Below are 23,456 nucleotides of genomic sequence, written 5' to 3' on the forward strand. Positions count from 1 at the left end.
TACCATGATTCTTTTAGTTCACTATGTCTTTTCATCCATGTGGACTAAAAATGTGACTGTCTTCTCAGAAATCACAGCTAAAGAAGGGCAGCAGCAGCCTTAAGGTACCATGCAACAAATAAAATGGTCAAAGGAAGAAAGCTGTGGGCACAAGCATGAGGTATCCAGTCTGAAATGAGCAGCACACGAGAGGAAGAGACAGAGAAAAGGGTTTTTCAACCTATAACTCAAGAACCCCCTTGAAAGATGAACGTACTTAGCTTCCTCCACTACCTCCACCTCGGCGTGAGCTGTGATTGGTGCATTGGAGTGGGCTCCCGTGGGGTCATCGACATTCAGCTCTCCGTTGGTTGAGCTAACCACCTGAAACAGAAGGACAGAGTGTGACTGACACCACAGCAATTAGAGCCTCCTGCCAGTGCCACAGAGGGTCACAAAGGGAGATCTGGTCTCTAGCTTAGGTAACAGCCAGGCAGTGTTTGGAATGTTTGTTTTCCTGGGTTGGGGGGCTAAATGTCCTAACTTAGGGAATGTTCCCAGACCCATATCATGTGAGAACACAAAACTCAATGATTTAATTATATAATGATGATAACTTTCATACTGAATGCCTACTCTGTGTTAGGAACCCTGCTACATTGTGGTGTGTTGTGTGTGTATATCAATTTAATCCTCACAAAAATCGTATAAAATTTTTGGTCATATTACTGTCTTTAATTCTATTCCTCTCAGTTTATTATGCTAAAATTATATACAGACTCAGTGATGATGTTAAAAAAAATTCTAAAAAGGAAATCAATAGTGAACATCAAAAACTATAAGCAATCACACTTTCCTTCAGAAATTTCTTCATGGCTTTGGACCATCAGTTTGAAGTTACTCAACTAAGACTGCCACATCCTCTCTGGTGAGACGGCAGACAGTAAGGAAACACTTTCCCCTGGAAGACCAGTCTTATTTCAACAACCTTTATTTCAGGTTCAGTGTCATCCCATTTCTCACTGACGGTCCCCGAATTGTAACTGAAGGCTCTCACTCCTGTCATCTGGTTAGGTGGAACCGATCAGGCTTCTCTTGCTTGTGCAGCTGCTTCTGTCACCTGGTTTCATTTCCAGCACATGATTCCTGTTTATGTGGGTGCTGGGAAGTGGGAAAAGGGACCCCGCTGGACAAACCACTCTGCTGTTAAAGACCTTGGCTGAAACATGGGAGAGAACCACAAAATAGGATAAATGGTTCAGATACCATGCGCTCTTGGGTAAGTAACTTTTCATCTATATGAGACTGCTGCTTACAGACTGATGTGAGAATTATACAAGAAAATGCATGAGACAGTGTGTGGTACAACTGCTGGTACACACAGTAATGGAGGCAGCACAGCGCAGTAGATGAGAAATGGGCTCTGGATTTACTCAGCCTGGCGCTGAGCCCTAGCTCCACCACTTACTTGCTGTGCGTCCTTGGGCAAGATCTCACTCTTTCTGTGCCTGAGCTTCCTAATCTGTAAAACGGGCAAACAATGCTGCTTACCTAATTGGGTTACTGTGCAGACCATCCACAGAAAGTGCTTAGCCCAGTGCCATGGTCCATGGTAATGGCTCAATAAATGTTCACAGTACTGTTATTCTCCCTCCATAAATGTTTACTCTTATCTCCCTCTAGATCTGGGGTCCTCATTAGCAGTTAATTTGCAAAAATTTCCTGCACACTTATAAAAAGGAAGGTGGAAAGAAATGTTTAGTATAAGGAGTCTTTGAGGAAAGGGTAGACAAGGTGAATACTACTTACCAGAAGTCTATGCCCACCATTATTTCTAAACCAGAACTATTTATTACTCTTATTAATTATACAAGCTTTAAAAAAATTAAAACAATGCTGTACAGTTAGTCAAGGAAACATACAATATTAAACTTGGACTTAACCCATGGGAGACCCAAGTTTCTGCTAGTGATCAAATATAGCATCTCTGATCAATGGAACAACCTAACCTTATTTATCTCCTGACATGATATAATGAATACTACATAACATTATCTATATAGTATTCTTGCCAAAAAAAAAAGTTTTATCTGAATCTAAGTATGATGGAAAAAACCAGACAAATCCAAAATGCAGGACATTTTATATGACAACAAGCCTGGATTCTTCAAAAAAGACATGCCTCAAAAATCTTTTTTTTTTTAAACACAGAGGTGACTGTTATAGATTAAAAGAGATTAAGAGACTAAGAGATTGAAAAAGACAAGAGGCATAACAGCCGAATACAATGCAAGAACCCTGATTAGATCCTGAACACTATAAAATTAATTTTGGAGACAACTGGGGGAAATGTGATATGACTGTACATTAGCTATTATGGAATTATTAATTTTCTTAGATATGACAATGGTGTTGTTGGTTACATGAGAGAATGGCTTCATTCTTAGGAGATGCAGGCTGAAGTATTTTGGGATAAAATGTACTTACAAATAGTTTAGAAAACATCCCCCTCCCGAGTTAAGGCAAATATGGCAAAAATCAATCATTTGTTAATCTAGGTTAAAGATACACACAGGCTCACTGCACCCCCCCCCACCCCAGCCCTTTGCTGTAGATTTTAAAATTTCAAAATGAAAAGTTGAGGAGAGAATGTTTACAGACTGGAGAAACCACAGCCTGTCATGCTAATGTTGTCCTGTTAATTTCCTCAGCCTATATATGCTTCTTGTGGGCACATTCTGGCTGCACACTAGTGATAATGCTGGTAAATTCATTCTGTGAGCACAAGGGTTAAAGGAGAAATCACAGTAAGTTTTTTAGTAAACAATTCAGGAACTAGACAAGATGTTAAATAAAATGTCTTGGCCTCTACTGATGTGAACAAAGCGACAGTAAGCATCACCACTGTGAATTACTTGGTGACTCTGGGTCACAGCACTTGCTTACAGTGTTTCGCATGTCTCATACTCTCTAATTTCTCCTTACTATGTTGCCGCCTGACCCACAAGCAATGTCCTTGAGCAATCTAAGGAAGAAGAAGTTATCCCCATTTTACAGACTAGACATCTTCTCTGTATCCATGAGTATCTGGTCTCAAACAAATCAGGCACAAATGGTAACCTTACCACCAGTTGTCTAACCTTAAACTTAACTGCACCTAGAATATACTTGGGAATCAATGGCAACTGATCTGGGTCTCTAGAGCATCCACTTAATTATTTCAGGTTGAAGGTACAGTTCGTCAAACCACTGAATAGTTGCCTAGATGAGCAGTGGAACAAAAACCTAGTGTAAGTGATCCAAGAGCTGAATTCCAGGCCTAGCTCTACCATCAACATTCTCTCTGAGCCCTGGTTTCTAATTCTGTAAGATGAGGCTGATAACCACCTTGGTCCTATTTACCTTATAATTACTATGGTAGTTAAATAGAATGATGTTTAGGAAAGCAATTTGAAAAACTGTAAAGAACCTAACGAATGTAACGAATTATTAGTATTTGAAACTATCATTTTTATACTTTTCCATTTATTATTTTAGAATAACTTAATTAAAAAGTAAGCATTATTTGTATATCTGGAAGACTGACTATTTTTTTTTTTATTTTTTATTTTTTTGCGGTATGCGGGCCTCTCACTGTTGTGGCCTCTCCCATTGCGGAGCACAGGCTCTGGACGCGCAGGCTTAGCGGCCATGGCTCACGGGCCCAGCCGCTCCGCGGCATGTGGGATCTTCCCGGACCGGGTCACGAACCCGTGTCCCCTGCATCGGTAGGCAGACTCTCAACCACTGCGCCACCAGGGAAGCCCTGACAATTTATTTTGATGCAATCACTATTAATATTAATTTCACATTCCTCTGGCTGTATCACACAAGACCAAAGTAATTAATACAGGATTATTCATGAAAGAGACTAAGGTGAAGTACTATTTTGAACTTTAGCCCTTAATATTGGTAACATCCCTTTTTTTAAGAGGCTCAGAGATTTGAGTTATTAGCCCCATTTTTCAAAATGTTACCATGAAGAAAAATTAGAGTTGTGTACCAAAGGAAGCAGTACTTTAGCTGCTAATCAACATTTCAATGCTACTTCTCACAACTAATGCATTTGGTAATTCTCTACTTTAGCTTCCCTATCTATAAAACTGTAATAATGCTAACCTTAATAAGAGTTGTAAATAATTATAAATTATAAAGATTTGGGCAAAGTAAATATTAGCTAAATGTTAAATGTCATTCTTAAGTCTTATGCCCTTATATTTCCTACATGTTTTAATTCAAACAATTTTAGAGTCATCTTTTTGATAGAGAAAAATATTCTGTCTTTTTTAATTTAGGCCTTCCACGTGTGGAAGATCTGTAGAAATACTGTGGATGAGAACCGTAGGGGGCCTGCCCATTAAACAGGTTGAAACGGGAGAGTCCATGTGCCTTATCAGAGCAAACTCTTCTCATCCTGGCGTTCTGCCCACCCTACCATGGCCATGATGTCTTCAGGTCATCCAGTTAGGCCAACCACGATTCAACCACATTAACTGTGGCAAGTGAGACAACTCAAAAATATATGGGCGGGCTTCCCTAGTGGCACAGTGGTTGAGAGTCTGCCTGCCGATGCAGGGGACGCGGGTTCGTGCCCCGGTCCGGGAAGATCCCACATGCCGCGGAGCGGCTGGGCCCGTGAGCCATGGCCGCTGAGCCTGCGCGTCCGGAGCCTGTGCTCCGCAACGGGAGAGGCCACAGCAGTGAGAGGCCCGCGTACCGCCAAAAAAAAAAAAAAAAAAAAAAAAAAAAAAAAAATATATATATATATATATATATATAGGCACCTGTTGTGCTAGAAAGATACTGTTGATTTGGTTTGCAGAAAGCACAGCCTTTACGAGTTTACAAAAATTGGGGCTAAAATCAAAGAGACAGATATAGTGAGGAGCAGCAGAGCTTAACATAATATTAGGGAAATGGCACAACTGCCTGCCCCCTATCCACGTCTCAAGGAAGCTGGCAGAACTTAGTTCTACCAAGGAATTGAAGGAGGTGGTATTTATCAAAAGTGCTGCCAGAAACTCTAGTTGACTCCAATTCTAATCTAAAGGCAACTAGTCACAGTGGACAGTAGGAAACATTGTCCAAATAAGCACCCCCATGTTCTAGGAACACAAATCTAGTAAACTGTCCAGACATGCCGGACTCTGAGGTGTTTCCCTTTTGAAATTATTATTTACCTTTGTTTTATTTTCTAATTACAAAGCAAGCATGTTTGTTGTAAAAAAAAATAAATTAGAATTTTAAAAAAGCACAAAAAGTGCAAGTTTCCAGGGCTTCCCTGGTGGCGCAGTGGTTGAGAATCCGCCTGCCGATGCAGGGGACATGGGTTCCAAGTTTCCAGTGACATCATCACATGGAAGTGTCTAGTGGGAAATATGGTAAATGTTCCTTGAGAATAAGGGTATGCAAAGTATTTATTTACATAAAAGGACAAGTAGTAAATATTTTAGGCTTTGTTGGGTATGGAGTCTGTGTCCAAACTACACAACTCTGCCACTGCAGCATGAAAGCAGACACAGAGAGTATGTAAACAAATTAGTGTGGTTGTGTTCTAATAAAACTTTATTTACAAAAACAGGCAGAAGGTGGGATTTGGTCCACTGGTTGTGTTTTCCCACCCCTACTCTATATTCTTTTTTTTCCTCTGCATACACTAATGTATATGTGTGTTTATGTGTGTGTGTATTCTCTCTGACATATATATTTTTTCATACATATATGAAAATTAAAAAAACGGGGCCAAATTTTACACACTGCTGGACCACTTGCTTTTTCCACAATATATCTTGGCCATTTTCCGTGACATCCAGAGATCTATCTCTCTCCATGGTATGGAAGTGTTATATCTTGTTTAGTTAATGCTGAACTGAGATGTTCTCTTAGTGTAAAATACACACTAGATTTCAAAGGGTTAGTTAAAAAAAAGATTAAATATCACATTTTTAATAGTAACTATATATTGAACTATTTTAGATATACTGGGTTAAATATATTATTAAGGTTAGTTTCACATTCTATTTTTTAATGTGATTACTAGACAATTTTAAATTACAGATGAGACTCACTTCTTTTAACAGCATTGTTCTAGAACATGTATCTTTAGGATCTGTGCATTTTTGAGGGGTATTTATCTGAAACTGGATTCACTGGATCAAAAAGTGTAGATACTTACGATTTTAACAGGGATTGCCAAATTACCCTCCATAATAGTGATAACTCACCTTTCAACAGTAGTAGATGGATTGGCTATTATTAAACTTACAAATTTTTGCAAATGAGATAAGTAGAAACTGATATGTGTGTATATATATGCTTATATATATATTTTTAATTGTTAGGTTTTATTTTTATCAGTTATATAAGCACATTGTGTAAAGAATCAAATATTTCTACAAGGATTCTTAGGAAAAAAAATAATTTCTTTCCTCCACTCCACCATTTCCCCTTCCTTTATAGCTAATTCCTTTGTTTTTTGCTTCCGTATCTCTGAATAACATGCATCTTGATTTCTCACTTTTAGGCAGTATATTCACCTTTTCCATCTTTCTATTCTCCCATTAAAGTTTATACTGTAATTCAGATTAGATCAATCCTTAGCGTTTATATTATGATTATTAAAAGCTATTTACGGCTGTGTCATGGAGTATACCATGGTTATCTTTCCTTCCTTGTGTAATTTCTTGTTTTCCATGGAGTTAATGATCTTTTAAAATTTATTTTTACTTAGCTTTTTGTAAATTTTTTGCTAATCACTAATTCTAACCAAACTCTGTCATTTATCTACTTTCAAGATATTCTGGCATATCAATATCCTAGTCATTGCATCATTTTGGTAAAATTGCTCTCAAGGCCTCCTGACCAGCTCTGTTTGGGACAGGCTGTCCTCCTCTACTGGAGTACAACTGTCATCCTGGGACCTTCTATCTTTACCATTATATCAATATTGCTTCTTTCCTGCGCTGGATCTCTTGTTTCCTGGATCCCATATTTACTCTTTTCTTGGTTTATTCACTCATTTTCATAGCGCACATCCTCCTACAGCTTCATAAGGGTGCATGAGATGTAAAATTCCAGAGACCACAGACTTCTGAAAACGTCTTTATTCTATATTCCAACCAGATTGATAGTTTGGATGAGTACAGAATTCTAGGTTGGAAATAATTTTCCCTCAGAAGTTTTGAAGGTATTGTTCATTGCCTTCTAGCTTCCAGCATTGCCATTCAGAAATCTGAAGCTATACTAAGTCCTGATCCTTTATTTGCATGTGACTGTTTTCTCTTTCTGGAAGCTTGAAGGATCTTCTCTTTGTCTTCAGTGTTTTGGAATTTCACAATGACATACTTTGGCGTGGTTCCACCATCCATTAAGCTGGGCACTTAGTGGGCCCTGTTGATCTGGAAACAAGTCTTTACGAGTTCCGGGAAATTATTTCGTTAACGAGTTCCTCCCCTCCACTTTCTCTGTTCTCTCTCTGGAACTCCCATTATTTAGAAATCGGACCTTCCGGACTCTCCTTAAATCTTATGTTGTTTTCTACTATTTTTTTTTAAATTAAAAAAAATTATTTACTTACTTACTTATTTATTTTTTATTTTTGACCACATTGGGTCTTAGTTGTGGCACGTGGGATCTTCACTGAGGCATGTGGGATCTTCACTGAGGCATGCGGGATCTTCCATTGCGGCACATGGGCTTCTCTCTAGTTGTGGCACGCGGGATCTTCTGTTGCGGCATGCACGCTTCTCTCTAGTCGTGGCATGCGGGTTTTTCTTTCTCTAGTTGTGGTGTGCAGGCTCCAGGGTGTGTGGGCTCTCTAGCTGTGGCCCGCAGATTCCAGAGTGCGTGGGCTCTGTAGTTTGCGGCACACAGGTTCTCTAGCTGAGGTGCGCGACCTCAGTAGTTGTGGCATACGGGCTTAGTTGCCCTGGCACGTGGGATCTTAGTTCCCTGAACAGGGATCGAACCCACGTCCCCTGCATTGTAAGACGGATTCTTTACCACTGGACCACCAGGGAAGTCCCTGTTTTCTACTATTTTTATCTCTCTTTGCTCTACTTTCTGGGAGACTTCCTTACAACTTTATCTTCCAAACTACTGAGTTTTATTATTATTTTTTTAATTGTCAAAATTTTTATTTAGAAATGAATTTGAAATAACATTTCTTCCATGCCACGTGTAAATTATTAATAAAGTTGTGATGAAATACATTGTTTATGACTTGATAATTTTAGCTGTGGATTTCTAATCTGAGGAATGTATGTAGCAATCAACTGATGCACTAGTAATTATTCCTGGTCTTAAATTGCTCTATAAGCAGCAACTGTTTCAAGCATCAACAGGAAGAATATAACGAGTATCATTATTTTTTGCTCAGATAACATAAGAAAATTACTGAATTTATTATCAGTTTGTTTAGGCTGTATTCATCAGAGCACACATGCTAATATATGTAAACTTGAGAACACAAATATTTCTTATGAAAAGAAAAATAAAACACTGAAACTATTGAGTTCTAAATTTTTGTTTATTATGTTTTTAATTTTGGAGAGCTCTTTTTTTGTGTGTCTGCTTTTAGAATGTTCCTTTTAAAGGTAGCATGCTGTCCTTGCTTCATAGTTTCAATATCTTCTATCTCTGAGGTTTTTAATAACAAGGTATTTTTTGTTGCTGTTATTGCTTGTTTTGGTCTCTATCTTACTAAAGGCTTTCCTCAGAAATCTGATAATCCCTGAGTGTTTGCTCATATTTAAAAGCAGAAGAATGTAAAGTTAATTGGCACTGTGAGTACAGGGGTGGCACTTTTAAGTACGGATCTCACTGCAGAATGATCTGGCTGGGCCATTTCATTAGGGAAACCCTGTTGTCAGTAGGCTCAGATGTTTTCTTTGGGGCTGGTTAGATTCCCCAGAGCCAACTCAATCTCCTGCCTGCAAGGTACATACCTGACTATCAGCATTCTGAAGTACTAAATGGGGAAAGCAGGCAGTCAGTATGCACACATTGATTTAATCTCCCCTTTTCCAGTATGGTATTCTGCCTCCAAATGTGCCTTGTATCTCCTAATCCAGAGACCCTCTTTTCTGCCCTCTCCAAAGAATAACTCTTTGGTCTTTGCTGGAAAGGAGGAGAACATCTAGGGATCTCTGGTTTCTCAAACAGACTTTAAACCAATCTTTATTTTAGCACATGCCCCTCCACACCCACCTCCCCCTTACAGAAGGCCAATTTCTGAGGCTTTTGGGGATTCTCCAGTATAAATAGGCTCTCAAGCTTTCCCCTGTGTTGGCTCAGAATCTGGTTTTCTCGGGACTCCTAAGTCATTTAATAATTGCCCATCTGCTATCCAGCTTCTAACAGCCGATTGCTGTTGCCTCCTCTTCTGTTTTCTCCATTCTTATATGGATTTATACCTTTAAAAAAAATCTCCTTATCATTTTTTTAGTGTTGTTTCAGGAGTGGGTGTGTTCAATCCATCATTTTTACCTGTGAGATGTTCCTATGAGATCATTTTTGGTTTAGAGGACAAAGCTGTCTCCTAACTTCCTGTGAATAACACAATCTTCAGTGAGTCACTCCATGTAAAGGCATATCCTAAACAATCAGCCTATCAAGATGCATTGCATTTCTGTGTGAAAAAGGCTTGCCTATCCCTTTATAAGAATTTGCATTTGGTAGCTCTGGGTTCACCTGTGTGCCCCAACTGGTGGTGTCACTTACCAGTATGAGAAAAATATTCAGGTTAAGATTATTAAAATAGTGACATATATGAAAAGTTAAGAGATGCAAGGTGTTCTTAAGTACAAGAGAGAATAGAGATTCAAAATAGCCCAAATGAAATCAGAAATAATTCTCTAAGACCACACTTATTCTAGGGAGAAAAAAAGAAGTCGCCCAACTTCTTGGGTTCCCACTCATAAACGGCTGAGTTGGACCAATGAACAATCTCACCTTATGTCCTAGGGCATACATCTTCATGGAATGAGCTACATATGCAGTCCTCTATCCCAAAAATACTTATTTTAAATATTTCTTTGCAGTTCCCAGACTTGACACTAACAGACTTCTACCTTGACATTATTTTATGGTCTATCATGAGTGGATCAAGGTTGTAGGATTCGTTTAACCAGGAATCAGTATCAGAAGTCATATAGATATTTCTTAGTCAATGACAACAACCCAGAATCATCTCAACAAGTGAGTCTTACAAGTCCACCTAGGTAGAAAATCAGCACAGAGATATTCAGTTCACTATAAAAGCAGCTCAACCTTGCTGTAAGTTTCCATTCTAAGGGAACTTGGGTTTCAGAAGCAAGCCAACATTCTACCAGCCAAGCTGGGAGGGCCAGGAAAAGGCAATAAAGGCCATAAGTACCTGCACTGATCCCCCATGGCGGTCTGCAGCCAAGTGAGACGTCAGGTACGAGGTATTGGTCTGCCGGCTGGGCTGGATTTCCCACTCTCCTCGGCGCTCTGATGATGCAGTCTGCTCAGGCATTAGGAAGCATGAGAGCAAGATACGGAAGGAAAGGTGAAGCAACAGCAAGCAATATAAAAATCAAGTACATTAGTGTCCCTAAGGGTTTTGTTTTTGTTTTGGATTTTGAACAACTGCTGCAAAGCACTGAGAAAAAGATAGCTTGGCTACATTCATTTCAGCCTAATGAGCCAACACATAATTGTCTCTAGCATACCATTCTTGCCTAGACACAGAAAAACAATAATCACCAAAAGAGGAGGTTAAAAAAAATAAAAACTATCAAAAGCTGGAATCACCTTTTAGCTTCCATATTCGTAAAATTTCAGTAGCCACTAAGCAGACCAAATTCAGCAAGTTAGGATTGTTGGACCAAGGAATAAGCATACTTACAAGTCATTTCACTAATTAACTATCTATCTAAATAGACAGTAGTCAATATAGAAAATTCCCAGCATTAGGAATCAAGGTAGTAAGCCTTTTCCTTGAATAGGGAGCCCACTACCCTCAACATAAACTTTTAGAAGACTTTCAACTAAGATAAAATGAGCAGTAGCTGGAATGTGCTTTCTTATCTAAAAGGATGAACAAAGTTTCTCTTCAAAAGCAGGTTCACAGGTCAAGAATATGAAAAGATGGGGGAAAATAAGGCTACAATGTTTTTCAGATTCCTCTAGCTAACAGCCTCTAGTCTGGAATTAGAAAAAGTTTAGATAAGACTACTACGAACTATTTTCTTCTAGAAAGCAAAAGGCAGATCTTTTCCTAGCAAAAGGAGGGCTTTCAATTCAAAACCTCGTTGGGTTCTGCTTTCACCTTTGCTGTCATTCAGGCTCTCTTCATTCCTTCTTTACCTGTTTTTTAGATCTCACACTATTCTGATCTTGCTCCTATGTGATATTTGTTCTGAAGAATCTGTTTAGGTGCCTCTTCCCCTGTGCCAGATGGCTGAGGAGGTGTTAACATCATGATGCTCAGCTGTAACAGTCCTAAGGCTCTACAAAAATGAAAAATGAGGTGTTGGAGAGGCAGCAATGAGGGATTAGTAAGTCAAATTTTAACTGCTGCTGATATAAACAGCAGCAGGGATTGGGACGTGATATTGCTGCTCTGCATGAAAACCAGTAAGGATGCTATAAATATTAGAAATGTTCACAGCTATAAATGTTGTATTCTATGACAAAGAAAAGAAAGACGGAAGTAGTAGTAATTTGAGGCTCCATTTCACTCACCCCCTTCTGTAACTCATTGACAAGAGTTGTTTAAAGCTCATCTATAAATCATCAAAAAGGCTTTTCCCATTTAAAAAAAGCATCGTACACCAGCTACAACTTACTCATCTTCTTTAAGTAATGGAATATGAGGTGACATGGGTAACAGCACTATAAAAGATCCTGGCCATGTTTTCTGATATTCCTCAGGGAATGAGCATATTCTGTAAGAAGGCAACTGTATTAACTTGCTTGCTATATATACTCTTACAAAAGAGGAGTTTAGTTTTATACTGCTAGTCACATTTGAGAGAATCAAAGCTACTCAAAATATCTCCCCACCCCAATTAATTCTGCCGAGAAGTTCAGAAGTTCAGTTTAGAATTTCAAAAAATTTCATTTTTCCAAAATAAGACTGTGGTTTATAACATAATCATAACTATTTTATAAACCAATATCCATATCTCAGAGCACTTAATCTCATTTATTCTCACTACTGGAGATTTGAGAATGTATCTGTTCTTCTAATGTTATAAGTAATATCTATAACTAATATCTATTAGTGATAGCCTCTTCAGTTCTCTCTAGGACTTTATGAGTTTTTTGTAATATTTAAGTATACTGTTTAAGCTCCTAAACTACTATATAGAACTGTCTGTTCTCAAAAAATTTAAATGCTTAAAAAATATCCAGACATTTGTAAGTCATTTGGTGCTGTTTTGAGTTCCATGATACATGTTCAGTGCAATTACTTCTCTCATGAATGCTCTCTGTTTTGCACTTGTTTTTAGGGCAGATGAAACGTATATAAAACACTCATATGCTTTTAAGCTTAACAAAACCCTGGAGAGCTGGATCAGCTCTTATTTCTATTTTTACTGAAATATATCTCAGAAGTTTGATTTGATGCTACTGTCTGATTCCCTGGGCTGTGTACTTGTTTATATTCATTCTAGCTAAATAGGTAATTTGTTGGAATAATTAACATTTTTGTCTAAATGAAAATAGCAAGACACTTTTTCAAAGGCCCAGAAGTTACACTCCATCTCCATCCTCAAAGCAATGTTCTATTTATCTTTTTTGCTTTGTTTTGTTTGCGGTACGCAGGCCTCTCACTGTTGTGGCCTCTCCCGTTGCGGAGCACAGGCTCCGGACGCGCAGGCTCAGCGGCCATGGCTCACGGGCCCAGCCGCTCCGCGGCATGTGGGATCCTCCCGGACCGGGGCACGAACCCGTGTCCCCTGCATCGGCAGGAGGACTCTCAACCACTGCGCCACCAGGGAAGCCCCTATTTATCTTTTGAGGAGAGAAAAACAATGCTAGCATTCCAGATTGCTTCATAAATGCTTGCACTGTGACAAGTGAAGAACACATGGCACCATGCCACTGCTCTCCAACGCCTTCTGTATCCACTGAAAGCAACAAAACCAAGGGACAGACCTGAACCTGGGGTTGTTGGTTTATTACTTTGGGAACTACTTTCACCATAATACTAAACTCTATGGCTATTCTTTTCTGGAATTTAAGGGCCTGGACTGGTATCTAGAGGTTGATGTAGTAGAAGTGTTCATCTGCCAGTTTTAGAAAGCAACTGAGTGCCTAGAAACTAAATGAAACCAAGGAACGTTCACAACTACAGAATTCTGCTAGTCTACCTGTTCCTGAAAGGTACTCTAGGCAATGCTGTATACACAGAGGTTATGATTAGGCACAATCAGCACAGGAGCCAGTTATATCAAGCAAACCAGCAGAGGAGATGGACATGTAAACCCTTCATTCTTAAAAATCATTCATGCAACATGTCTGTCTAAAAAGCAATCAGGAGCGTCCATGGGTAGAAGAGTCATTCAACAAAACCAATCTCTCTGCATTACTTGAAAGGCAAAGGTCCAAATGGAGTGTGTAAATCCCCAAAGGCAGGAGCAGGAATCTCAAGTAGTGGGAATTCCTTGGGATAATGCTTTAAAATCTTCAGTTGTGATTGCATCACCTGCGTGGAAATGCTTAGTTTACTATCTAGTAGGTGAATGTGGAAATAAAAAAAGCAGCAACCTAGCAGAACATAAATCAAAGGCAAAGCTACAAAAAATAGTTCAGGGAAAACATAGAAGCCTAGTGTAAAAAGTCAAAACCACCACATGTGCCTAGGGCAGAGGAAGCAAGTCTCTCCCAGCAATCATTTGGCAGCGATTCACAGACAGACAGTGGGGAGAACGACACTAACAGGAGGGCAAGAAAATACAGTCTGAAAACACCTCAGATAACCACTTCCATCTATGGCTTGAAAATTATCTCAAATTTTTATTGGAGATAAAGCTACTTTTCTGAAGCAGAAGTCAGGCAAATATCTTCCTCCTGTTGTAACAAACAAATCACCAAATCCTACTCTTTATGTAAAGTTATTTTGAAAAATTAATTTTGATTGCATCTATAAAATAGATTTTATCCATTTTACTTCATGGCTCTTAAAATATTTTAAAAGTTGCCATCTATACAGAACATTTTGGCCTCTCATGTCAGTCTTCTAGGCCTCCTTATATAATTACAGTCTTCAACTGTAATTAACAAGAATAGAGACTGAATAGTACCAAAAGGTTAGTAATAAATACACTCGATTACATTCTGTCTTAGCACACTTCCAAGATTAAACAAAATTTTAATATAGTATATTAAGTATACTATATTATGTGTTAGACCTCAGGTATGAAATGAAAAAAAGTTGGTAAAGTTATTAAAGTGTATACTTTAACAAAATCAAAAACTTCTCCATGAAGCTCATGAAATAGAACAAATTTTCCTCTGCCAGACAGGGATTGTTACATGCAATCTGTCAGGTGTACCAATAGTGAGTTCCTGTTTTCTGCAAACTTGATCAAATATCAGCGATATTTGAAAATCACTGATAAGAACCTGGAAGGATTATTTCCAAGCCCGATACTATATAGGCCCACAGAGACAGCAGCATCAATTCTGTGAAGCTCTGAAAAAAAATCACAGGAACCATCCTAGAGGTTTGAAATTCTCTACTCAAATCTTGCCCTATTCTTACTCAAAATGGCATAAGACACACCTCCCCTATGGAATGATGATTTATCTAGGTAAGATTACTCTGGAATCACCCTCTTACAAGGAGGTGCCTCAGAACACAGGGTATACGCTGATATACAAAATACTGAACAATGCATACAGACAGAAGAAAACTTTTAATATGGAATAGAGAATTAGGAGCAAAGGTGAGCAGCAAAGACTAGGTCACAGAGTGGGAGAAGCTAAGAAAAGGATTGCACTTCAGTTTTGCACTTGCTTGTTGCAATATCCCCCTTGGAATTAAGGTCCCAGAAATGAGGAGGGACAGCTCATTCTGCACTGAGCTCTGTGCTGGAGTGGGGAAGGGTGAGTGTGCAATCTCCACACCTGAGCTCCTGCTAGACAGCAGACAGCAAGTCAGGAAATCACACACGGGCCAGAAGTAGGCAAGTGATCGCTGCGCAAACTCATCTGCTCCTTAAACTAGCAAACTCTGAACCTTGCTGAAAACAAAGAAGTACTCTGTAAAAGGAAGGGAATGGAGAATTCATCATCTTTTCTTTTTTTTTTTTTTTTAAGGCTATTGGACTTGAATCTAATCCCTTGGAGTCTAGACACAAACAGTATAAATCTGAACCACTCTTTTATTGGGGCATATCTTCTTCAGAACTCAATATGACATTCTTTCCCTTAAACATATGCTGGTCATATAAAAATGAATAAGTAATATTTGAGGATTCAATATTATCAGGGGTAGGATACCATGTCTGGTAGAATTTAATAATTCTCAATGGCCAATATGACTCTTTCCAACCTCAAAACGGATCTGTTCTCCCTAACCTTTTAGGCCAAGTACCCCTTCTTCAAATGCCCACAGAAAATCTACCAAATAAAAGGGGTCTATGGGAGAAAAGAGAAACTAACAAAACTGCTGAACCACAGTAGTATATATTTGTGTAGCATCTACCTGAGTAAGGATTGTCACAAGCTAGAGGTTCTGAAAGGAAGTGTGTTGCTGCATGCACATGCTAATCAATGCAATATGCTATATTTATACATATATATAAATTTATATATATTTTGCTATATTTATATATGCTATATTTATATATATTTTGTTGCGTGTCGAACAAACACACCTGCATAAGACCTTCGACAGTACTGCACTTTAATATGAGCTATCTGGATAGTGGCAGGACTTAATTCCTAATCGAATTTGATCAGAAAATTCAAGGGAAGCTTTGCCGGGTAGAAATAGGAAGAACTAGTAAAGTTTTCATCGTCTTCCTGATGAATGGTAATGCAGAATTCTTTAAGAGGAACCTGAGTCATGGCAAGATTGACCATCTTTGGAACTGAGAAAGGACAAATAACAAGGGTAGAATGACAGAAAAGACTAACCTGTTGGGATCCATTTGAGTGGATCTAGCTTTTAGGAACATTTATTCTACCCAAACTCATGACTGAATTACAGTTCTCTGGCTGGGTAAATTCATGTTCAAAGAAATTGTTCTTAAGCACCTGGTATTAAAATACCAGACAGATTCAATATAGGTGAGTTTAAATGCAGTTCTCTGGCCACCATGTTTGGGCTCTAGTATTGTATCTAGGAACCAAATGATACTCAATTCAATTCAGTATTCAATTCAGTATGCTGGTCAGTCGACCAGCAAAGCAAATTTTCCCTGAAAAATCCCATCGTGATGGAGGAGAACTAATACAATCTCCTGAACTTGCTTTGCAGCAAGAGCCTGCTGTGTTTTTTCAAACCCTTCCCCTTGAGCAGACAATCCAGCCCTACTCTGGCTGCCAAACAAGGCAGGATGGCTCTTTGTGGAAACAGAAAAAACAAGTAGGAAGAAAAGTTTAAAATTTACTTTTCTTGGAAGGTTAAATAAAAATCTATATTTTAAACAAATATCTGATTTCATCGAAACTCCTCATTTGACAGATTCATTCATTCATCATTCAAACAATTAGTTACTGAGTGCCTACTATTCCAGACATTCTTTCAGGGGTTAGGGATACAGCAGTGAACAAAACAACAAAAATCTCTGCCCTTACAAGGCTTACATTTGTGGAAGCTGAGGCCCCCAAAAGCTTAAGTGTCCTGCAGCCTAAGGCTTGGGATAAGCTAAAACCAAGTTCTGAGCTCCTCATCCTTCTCCTCCGACTCTAAGTATATAACTCAACAAAGACTGTTAATCCCAGGCTCACTCTTCTATCACACAATTGATGGGCAGATTTATTCAGAATAAGTAGGCTCTTCAAGCATTATCATCAATGTCATCTCCAAAGATCTCTCAGGTCTTGAGAGCCATCCTCTGCCTGCCAGCCATCTTCAGCTGAAGTGCACAGCAACAGCTCTGACCCATCCTTCTCCCTCAACCCTGCCATACATGTGAGCTCCCAATTCTGATAGACTATATCCCTGTATCATTTTTCAATTTTATTTCATTCTCACCACTACAGTCCATATGCACCCCCTTTACCTCTCAAGGGAACTCACTGTCTTATTGGTCTCCATGCTGGCTGCCAGGCTATTACCACCTTCTATGCTGGAAGATTTCTAAAGCAAAGTTTTGATCTTATCACCCCTCTGTTCAAATACTTTTAGTACCTATTCCCTACTGATACTCTCTAGTACTAGTACTAGTACTAACTCTCTAGTAGCCCAGCATTTCAGGAGCTTTATCGAACGGCTCCAACCTATTTTCCTAGCCGTGTCTCCTTTACTCACAGAATATATTTAGCAAAATGGAACTAGATAATTTGTTGTTGCTCATATTTCCTTTTTGCTTGGAATGCCTCTTTCATTTCCACCCAATTCTTCCAAGATCATTTCAAATGCAGCTTCTTTCATGAAATTCTTTGTCATGCTCAGATTAGAAGAAAAGTCTCCTTCCAATCCCTAAAGGGGATTTGGGAGGCTTATCTGTTCTGCCTTGTGTTATAAGTTATCTGGCTACCTGGCTTATCTGCTTGTCAGTTCTTTGTGGACAAGGACTCCCTACTTGTCTTGGTATCTCCAGGACATACTTTCACATAGCAAGTCCTTAGCTAGATTTACCGAGTCAAAATTGCTGAAGAAATGTTAGCTGTCCCTAAACTTAATACCTTTCAATCTCTCTCAAAGAGAGATTTTAGTTTCTTCTTTGGCTGATTTCAAAACTTGCAAAGAATTAATCTTTAAAAAAAAAAGAAAGAAAGCGTAAGGAAAAAACCCTGAAGATGGAACCAAAGCAATGAGACCACAGAGTAAGACACAGTGTAAAGGCTGAAAAGACACTAGAAATCCATTTACCCACAGTGCACAGTGCAGAAAGAATTCTACCCAGTTAGAATTCAGAATCCTGCTGGAAAGGAGGTATAAAATTTGCACTGATGTGGGGAATTTCAATCCCTTAGCAGCCATGGGATACTAAAAACCCTAAAAGAAAAAAAAAAAAAATCAAACATGCTTTCAAGACTCAACTCTTCAAAAAGAAGCTTACTTACTTGTAGATGAGATTTCCTAATTACATACCCGGGTTTAATGACTTTTCACTTGAAAGTACACTGAAATTCACTGTACTTTTACTTAGATACTAGGTATGACCTCATTTTCCACCCTGGAAATCTAGGTTTTCAACCATCTCTTTTCCCCATACCTTTAAAATTCATTCAAAACAGTAACATTGATTACAAATTCACTGAAGCAGAAAAGACAAGGGAAACTAAAGGAAACACATATTTTAGTTTTCAAATATTCTAAAAATATTTGAATATTTATTCAAATAAATATTGAATTATTTATTGACGGGCAGGTATGTTATGATTTCACTGACTACTTAAATTATTTTTTTATTTCTTTCATACCTTTACTATTTAAATGTATATTTCGTTATAAGGTAACATAACTCCATTATAGAATAGTTTGGAAAAATATTACCCACAATACTACAACTTCCAACACTACTTCTGTTAATATTTTGGCATTATCTCCTCCTATTGACTTTCTCATTTTCCCTTCCCCTTCAGGAAAATCATGAGGTATTTCTAATTTTGTATTGTGATTTCTTTACTATACAACCATAAACATTTTCAGGTTGCTACAAGTTTTCCTAAATATTATTTTAAGTGGCTAGATAATATTCCACTGAATAAATGCATTACAATTCATTTATTATAACCCAGTTTATTTGATAAAAGACTTGAGTGGATCCATAACCATTCCCTTATAATTGGATAGGTGGATCATTTCTAAAACTTTGCTAGAAATGGCACTGTGACAGTTTAATGCACATAAGTAAATCTGTATCTTGGATTGTTTTATTATGATTCCAAGAAGTAAAATTATTCTATCAGAGAGGATTGTAACTTTATCAAATTACTTTCTAGAGAATTTGTAACGATTTGCAAAGTCAAGAGCAATGCATGAGAATGTCATCTGAACTGTACACTCTACACTTTTAAAAGGGGGGTAGCGGAGAGAACGACTGCAGAAGTCAACAGTACTCTGCTGTCAAATCACAAGTCAGTCAAAATAGAATCATTAGCCAAGTATTCTGATTAAAGTATGTAACTCTGGACCCAATTAGGGGTCATAGTTTGCTAAACCCCATCTTTTTGCCTACCTACTCTCTCTTTTATCTACTCGCTAATACATAGATTTCCTTCCTTCACACATTTTTTTCTTACCCAACATGCCACACATACATGCCAAAAGTATGTACTCACTGGTGAGCCTATCTATATTTGTGTACATACTTTACTGTATGTATGTGTGTGTGTATACCTAAATATACTACTTTTTTGTTTGTTTTTGAGGGGGCACCTGGATTCTATATTCTATTTTTAACCTATGTACTTTCACATGTACATCTGTGAGATAAGTGTTTTTTGCATTTTATTGTAAAGATGTCTGTGAATATAAAACAGTGAGGACAGGGATGAGGGGGAACAAGCTAATTTGATATGATTATGTGTGTGTGTGTGTGTGTGTTATCTGTTTATTATTCTTTGCTTCTTTATCTATTGAGGTACTCATTTTCCTCTTAGCAATATATATAGGGTAATAAGGATTAAAACTGTCATATTTACTTCCCAATCAGTGACCCCTTTCTTTAAACGTTGTCAAATTTGTTGATTTTTTTTTTTTTTTTTTGGCAGGGGCAGGGGTGGTGTTTGCCTCCTCTGTCTTTAGGCTGAGAGAAGCCTCTCATCCAAACCACTAGCTTCCCAAACCATGGACACTGCAGGATGGATGATACGGCCTTCTCTGGAATGGCCTAAAGCAAAGCTGAATCTTCACTACAGGTCCAGACCCTGGCCAGCTATAAAGTTAACCTGGATATAGGGACAGAGGTGGGGTGGAGATGCCAGTTCATGCCTATGTCAGCTGGAAGTCCAAATTACCCACCCTTCTTAATCAGCAAGGAAAAACCAGCATGGGTGAGAGCTCTACTCTGGACTGCAGATGAGACCCAAAGTGGGCTACCCTGTCCATCCAGTGTGACTTTGGGCCTGTGGCAGACTGTCCCTTTCAGCCAACAGATTTTGACAGGCCCAGCTTCTCTAGAGTGGATGCTTCATGTAAGACACCTGGCCACATCTCAGGGCTATTACACAACCCTGAGGGATGCTGGAATGCCACACCACAACAGTGAGTAACGCTAAGCCCTTTGTCTTTAATTTCAGTATATACGCTTAAGTGGAGAAGCTGAAGAATTTGGATTTTAATATTAGCCATGAAGAAGGGGGATTTCTGAAACAATGAAGGTCCAACACATACCTGATTTCGTAGAGGCTGTTGTGATGGCCGATCCCTGTGTGTGTGGCTTTCTCGAGTTATTGCAGATGCACCAGAATCTACATGAACTGACCCTACTGGAGTAGGCTGGAAAAATATATAACAAAAAGTCAAATGGGGAAAACAGGTCCAACTTAATGCCTCCGCAAAGGACAGCATCATTCTAATTCTAATTCTAACAGAACAGTAGTAATTATTATTACTGTTATTATTACACCAAGGCCAGTTTCAAGTCTTCTTGCCTTTTCAGATTGCTTATCTGAAAAAGGGAGACAGTTTGGTCCTCAATAGTTCATTGGAGAGTAGCTTGCCTTCAAAAAGAAAAATAACATCCTACAGTGATGACTGTTAGTATGCTCTAAGGCCCTGTGAACCCAAGGCCAGAAGAGCAAATTCAGAAGTTTCCTCTGGTGCTGGGCTCCACCCGACGGAAATCAAGTACCTTAACAGCTTATGTAGCACCAGTTCCTGGATCATTCAAAGAAAATTTCTTAAAAACTGACTTAAATTCTGATATCTTAGGACACAGTGGTCATAATCTTAAAAACACAGTTAGTGAGAGTAACTCCTTTATTACTCTAGTGAGAGTGACCCCTGGCATCACCCTGAAAAGACTGGCAAATGGAACGTCTACAGTCAAAGGAATGTTGTTTTTGTTTTCCCCCATAGATTTAAGCAGAAAGTCTGGCAAGGGGTGAGACAGTGCTGGTCTGAGGTGAGGAGGTTAAAAAGAAGATACTTACAATAGGCCTCCCGACCCAATCATAGGCGTAGTCAAAGGTGTAGCCTTTCCTTTCAAAGAGGTCTGTGAAGAGCGTCCGCAAATACTCATAGTCAGGTTTTTCAAAGAAGTCTAATCGCCTGACATAGCGCAGGTAGGTTGCCATCTCCTCTGTTAGGAAAGAGGTTAAAGGCCATGCTCATTATCTGAATGCTTCTCATGGGGAGAAGCTTTGGGCCAGGCAAGGAATATCTGTACAGACTATTTGACACTGATGTTTTCTTTATGGACCAAATCAAAGTGATAAAACCTATCTTGATTTAAATAACAATAAAAGGAAATGTAAATTTTCTGGAGAGTATCTAGAAATACTAAGATATGGTCTCCACCTCCTTCAAAGCTTCAGTCACACTGGCTGGAGTGTCCTTTCAGCATCCTACCTGGAAAGTTTTCACAGAGAGCTTCAATGGGAGTATTCCTTTTGGTGTCACCAATTTTTTGATATCTTTCTTTTAATGTATCAGCCTGTAGAGAAGAAAGAGAGAAAGTTAGTTGGAAAGAGGTGTTAAGTATGGGAGGTCCAATATGTTTCGGGACATAATGACTGTTTCACTCAAACTGGCAGGATTTGTTAGATAGTCTCAATTTTTTTCTAATACTAACAAACAAGAAATGTAGTAGAGATGATATATTTAGATATGTACAAAACATCTGTTCTGGAAAGTTTTACTTGCAAATACATTTAGTAGTCTCAGATAAACACCACCAAATGTAATGAGATGAGAGGCTAAGATAAGAAAATAAATTCAAAATTATAACAGCTTAGTAATGACCCATGGCCACTAGGGTTCAAAAGTTATTCAACCTTCTCATTCTTAGATCATCTCTAGATAAGATTAAAAACACTGCTAATCCAAATGGGGGCAAACAGACAGATGGCTCCACAACATATTTATTGTGAAGTTGAATAGAAAAAGAATAAGATGTAAAAAAACTGCCTTTCTAAGAACCTGCTGTATAAAAAATAAATAAATTAAATTAAATTAAAACAAAAACAAAAAACAACTGCCTTTCCACAATGTGCTTCCAGAGGGAAAAGTGTTAACTATGATACAGGCATGGCTAACAGACAGGTTTGCTATATGTCAGTGGCTCAAAGTAGCCAAGTCTGGTTTGCTCAAGACTGTAGACAGAGGGCTCCTGGAGCTTGGACCAATAATGTGGTCTCAAGGGATTCTCATGAGGTTCTGCCTAGCCTGCTGCACCTGGCTTTAAGCAATTATGTTTTGAAGTATACTGGAGGAGTTTTAAATCTACAACTGCCACTAAAATGATTCATGGATCATGAGAAAGTTTCAAGCAATTAATAATATACAAATGCATTATTTGGCTGTATGATGAGCAAACAGGAATGTGAAACTCTATTTGACAGCTGTCAATATCAATGAGAAGATATATGTGACTAAGAGAAGACCATGGAGGAGATGTTAGGAGAGGAATTTAACGGGAAAGAAATAAAATCTTCCCAAAGGGAAGGGATAAAAGCCTCAGTTTTCAGGAAAATGTCCAGGAGAGCACAGCAAAACGAATCATTCTGCCCTTCGGGAGGGAGGGGGTGTAGTAGTACCCAAAGCTACCGAATAAGTTTCCTTCCATACTAACATGCTGAAATAAATCACAACTCAAAAATGTCTTGCATTTAACTATCTAATGGGACTTAGAATGGGTTAGAAGCTCACCATTTCCTAGACTAACAGCCAGAGGCACAGAGTAATCATTACAATGGTTGTAACTATAATTAATAGTTAACTTCGACACAAATGCACTGTATTGACACCTACCTAAGGAAGGCTATTTAAACTACACATTTCACAAGGAGCAGCTATTTTATGCATAGGCATTTATTCAATTAAACACTGGAACAGCAATGTTAAACCTGGATTTTCGTTTTGGTTCAGGTGGGTCCTTAGCCTATATAGGAAGAACAAGTATTTCCCAGTTCCCCTTAGGGGCACACCTAGTCCTGCTGGCCTTGCTGGTAAAATGTGTAGCAGCTGCTATCATCAATTTGTTCCAGAAATTCCCCAACACACTGGGAACAATATGCCTGCTACATAATGTTAGTGAAGGAGGAATACTGACACAGAGAGAAAAGCAGCACTGCCAAGGCTGGGAGGGAATGAGGGAAGAGATTATGGAAAACTCGAAAAC

General features: G+C 38.6%; 1 protein-coding gene across 1 annotated transcript in view; it reads right to left on the reverse strand.

Moving 5' to 3' along the window:
- Positions 1 to 265: 265 nt before the first annotated feature.
- CSNK1G1 (casein kinase 1 gamma 1) overlaps positions 266 to 23,456 on the reverse strand; it is a 163,694-nt gene continuing 140,503 nt past the window's right edge. Inside the window, exons 9-14 of the mRNA XM_055088028.1 lie at positions 21,686 to 21,770; positions 21,268 to 21,416; positions 20,507 to 20,611; positions 13,581 to 13,696; positions 10,394 to 10,504; positions 266 to 363 (exon numbers count right to left, since the gene is read on the reverse strand). Coding sequence (XP_054944003.1) covers positions 10,435 to 10,504; positions 13,581 to 13,696; positions 20,507 to 20,611; positions 21,268 to 21,416; positions 21,686 to 21,770 — 525 coding nt within the window. The 3' untranslated portion in view covers positions 266 to 363; positions 10,394 to 10,434. The remainder of the gene's footprint in view (positions 364 to 10,393; positions 10,505 to 13,580; positions 13,697 to 20,506; positions 20,612 to 21,267; positions 21,417 to 21,685; positions 21,771 to 23,456) is intronic.

This window comes from Physeter macrocephalus, chromosome 11 (assembly GCF_002837175.3).
Source record: "Physeter macrocephalus isolate SW-GA chromosome 11, ASM283717v5, whole genome shotgun sequence".
In the NCBI taxonomy this organism is placed as follows: Eukaryota; Metazoa; Chordata; class Mammalia; order Artiodactyla; family Physeteridae; genus Physeter; species Physeter macrocephalus.